The following is a 2,842-nucleotide window of genomic DNA, read 5'->3' on the forward strand; positions in this document are numbered from 1 at the left end:
GAACCATTGCAAATTCACAATGGAACCATTGTGGAGCCACATTAGGAACACCGCTAAACCATCATCGAACCACAGTCAAACCACAATAGATTCACAAGAAAGCCTTTGCTTAACCACGGTGGAACCACGATGGCAAAACGTCACAAAATCCCCAGTGGATCCACTGTTGTTCCACAGTGCATCCCGTGTAGCTCCTCTGTGGACCCTTCATGTACCCACCATGGATCCTTAGTGATTTCAAGACCGCGAGGGTTTCATCAACTTTCTAACCTAATTATTGTTCATTATAAGTATTATGACTGAAGTAATTGGTAATAGGACATATAACTATTTAGTTGGCTTTTAAATTAAAGAATTTAATTGTTATAAATTACCTACTTATCGTGACGTTATTAATTTATTTATGTATAAACATTTGACGTTAAAATTGACTATACCTATCAGTACTACCGAAGCTATCGATGAATTAGAGGCTATGTGGGATAAAATTGGAATTCCCACGACACTGAAACGAAATAGTATTCGGAAATTTGAAAAGTTTTATGACGATTACAAAGACATTAAGAAACGAAAATCTCTTAACAATCTCTCAGACAATCAAAAGCACGAAGTGGAAAATTTCGTTAGTCAATTGAACAAATTATTTGATATTGCTGATAATAGTGAAGTTGAGAATCTTCCAAGTGATTTACAATTATTTTTAGAAGAATGTCGACAAAATGATGGCAATAAATGTTTACCATTAATATCTAAGTTAAACGAAAATGCAATAGTACTTTCTGATCAATCAGTTTTGCAAGATATACAGGATGAAATACAAGATGAAAATAACAACATTGAATTTAGTAAGTATAGAATTATATTCACACTGATGATTGAATTGTCATTTCTGCATTCATAATAATGAATTTATCCTATTGTCATATTAAATTTCACACTTTTTGGCATTCATTTTTGCGATTTTTAGTAAATTCTGTCGTCATATCCTTAGAATATTGAAAAAGTTTAGAATTTTATTTTTGTTCGTTACAATAGCGTATCAATATATCTCCTTTTTAACAGATTATTATTTTCAAAATTATCTTTACTCACTATTACAATTTAAAAGACTTATGGAACGATTATTTTATAAAATCATATCAAATAATTATTTCTTAAGAAATCGTAATCTACTATTTTATAATTAATATGCATTTATTTTTTTTTGTAGATCTGATTAAAAAATTATCGCAGTTCTCAATGTCTAATGAAGGAAGTAGCCAATCATCAAATCAATCTGAAAAACGACCTTTGTCAGATTACGAAGATGAATTCCACAAGCTAAAAGGAAACGTAAGGTTGATGTTATGACGGAAGTTCTAGTAGCAGTACTGGATCGCACTAAAACCAGTAATCAGAGTGCAATGCATATTATTTTTGCTGTCATTACTAGTCTTGGATTAGATATTGACAATTATAATATCAGTTACACGACTATTCGCAATGCTCGATTAAAATTCAGAAAAACAGTTGCTGGGAATTTTAAAGACGGGATAGAGGAAACTGCACAAAATCTCATCGTACACTGGGACGGTAAGTTACTTCCGGAACTTTCAAATCAGCCAATGAAAAAAGTCGAAAGACTTCCTATTGTTGTTTCCGGAATGGATGTGGAACAATAACTCGGTGTACCTGCTTTAGATAAATCTACTGGAGCTAATGAAACTGAAGTTGTTTTTGAAGCGTTAAATGAGTGGAATATTACTGACAATATAGTAGGGATGTGCTTTGATGCTATTAGTGTAAATACTGGTAAATTTAAACTTTAATTCAAATTATAAATATACTACTTGTAAAAATTGAAGGAACAAAAAATTTATTAATTTTCAGAAACAATATTTATTATTAATGGTTCAACAATGTAGAAAAGACATTCCAACGTGCGCCAAAAAACTGTATTCAGCTTTAAAATTTTGATGTGTTTTCAATAACATTAGTAATTATTTGAAATTTATTAACTTGTTTTTTATAACTATTTAGATGTTTATCACATTTCAAGCATTTTACATTGTTACGTTTTGGCAAATATTAAATTTATTAAAAATTTTATTAATTAATATTTAAAATAATATTTGATTAAAATAATAAATTAATCGTCATTTGAGGTATCTCGTAACGGAAATACCTCGAGATAACAGATTTCTGAAACGTCAACGCAGCCCAGTAGACTGAACAGTCTACGTTGTGGGACTTGGACTGCGTTGATGTTCACATAGGGTAACTTGAGATGCAACGTCGCTAAAAATTGTTATAAAAACCCAATGTAATTAATATTTTTTTTTGATTCATTCTGTCTTCAGACTTCATCTGGAGCAGTCAGTCCTCGGACTTAACAGAGGAGTAATCTCTGCTGGTCCGAGGCTGAACCTGCCTAATCCTTTTCAAATAAATTCTATTAATTGTCAATCATTTAGTATGGATATTTATTAAAACCTCATTCCCCAGGGTGTAAGCGCTTTTATTAGCCGTTTTCCACTCTGGTGAAATCGCCGAAGCGCTAGCCAGCGTTTAGGCACTCCAAAATCACCTACCTGAGGCAGGTTAATTGAAAATAACATAAAATTTTATAAACTTAAATTTTAAAAGTGAGTTCGCGGATTAAACCAGTGACACGACCCACCTGGAGTCTATTGACATCCTAACGAGGTCAAAATCTGGACTTAAATAATTTTTAAATTAATTTACCAAAATTTGAGAACGTAACATACATAATAACGTAACCTTCTGTATATTTTGATTAAATTTTTGTTGCTTTTTTATGAATTCATGTGTTGTTTTTGTATTCATTATTAGTCAAAAATGA

General features: G+C 31.3%; 1 protein-coding gene across 1 annotated transcript in view; it reads left to right on the plus strand.

Moving 5' to 3' along the window:
• Window positions 1-1,350, plus strand: part of LOC123267923 (GATA zinc finger domain-containing protein 15-like) — a 2,912-nt gene extending 1,562 nt beyond the window's left edge. Inside the window, exons 3-4 of the mRNA XM_044732811.1 lie at window positions 354-845; window positions 1,211-1,350. Of these exons, the coding sequence (XP_044588746.1) occupies window positions 354-845; window positions 1,211-1,350 (632 nt within the window). The remainder of the gene's footprint in view (window positions 1-353; window positions 846-1,210) is intronic.
• Window positions 1,351-2,842: the final 1,492 nt, after the last annotated feature.

Source organism: Cotesia glomerata, linkage group LG6, assembly GCF_020080835.1.
Source record: "Cotesia glomerata isolate CgM1 linkage group LG6, MPM_Cglom_v2.3, whole genome shotgun sequence".
NCBI lineage: Eukaryota > Metazoa > Arthropoda > Insecta > Hymenoptera > Braconidae > Cotesia > Cotesia glomerata.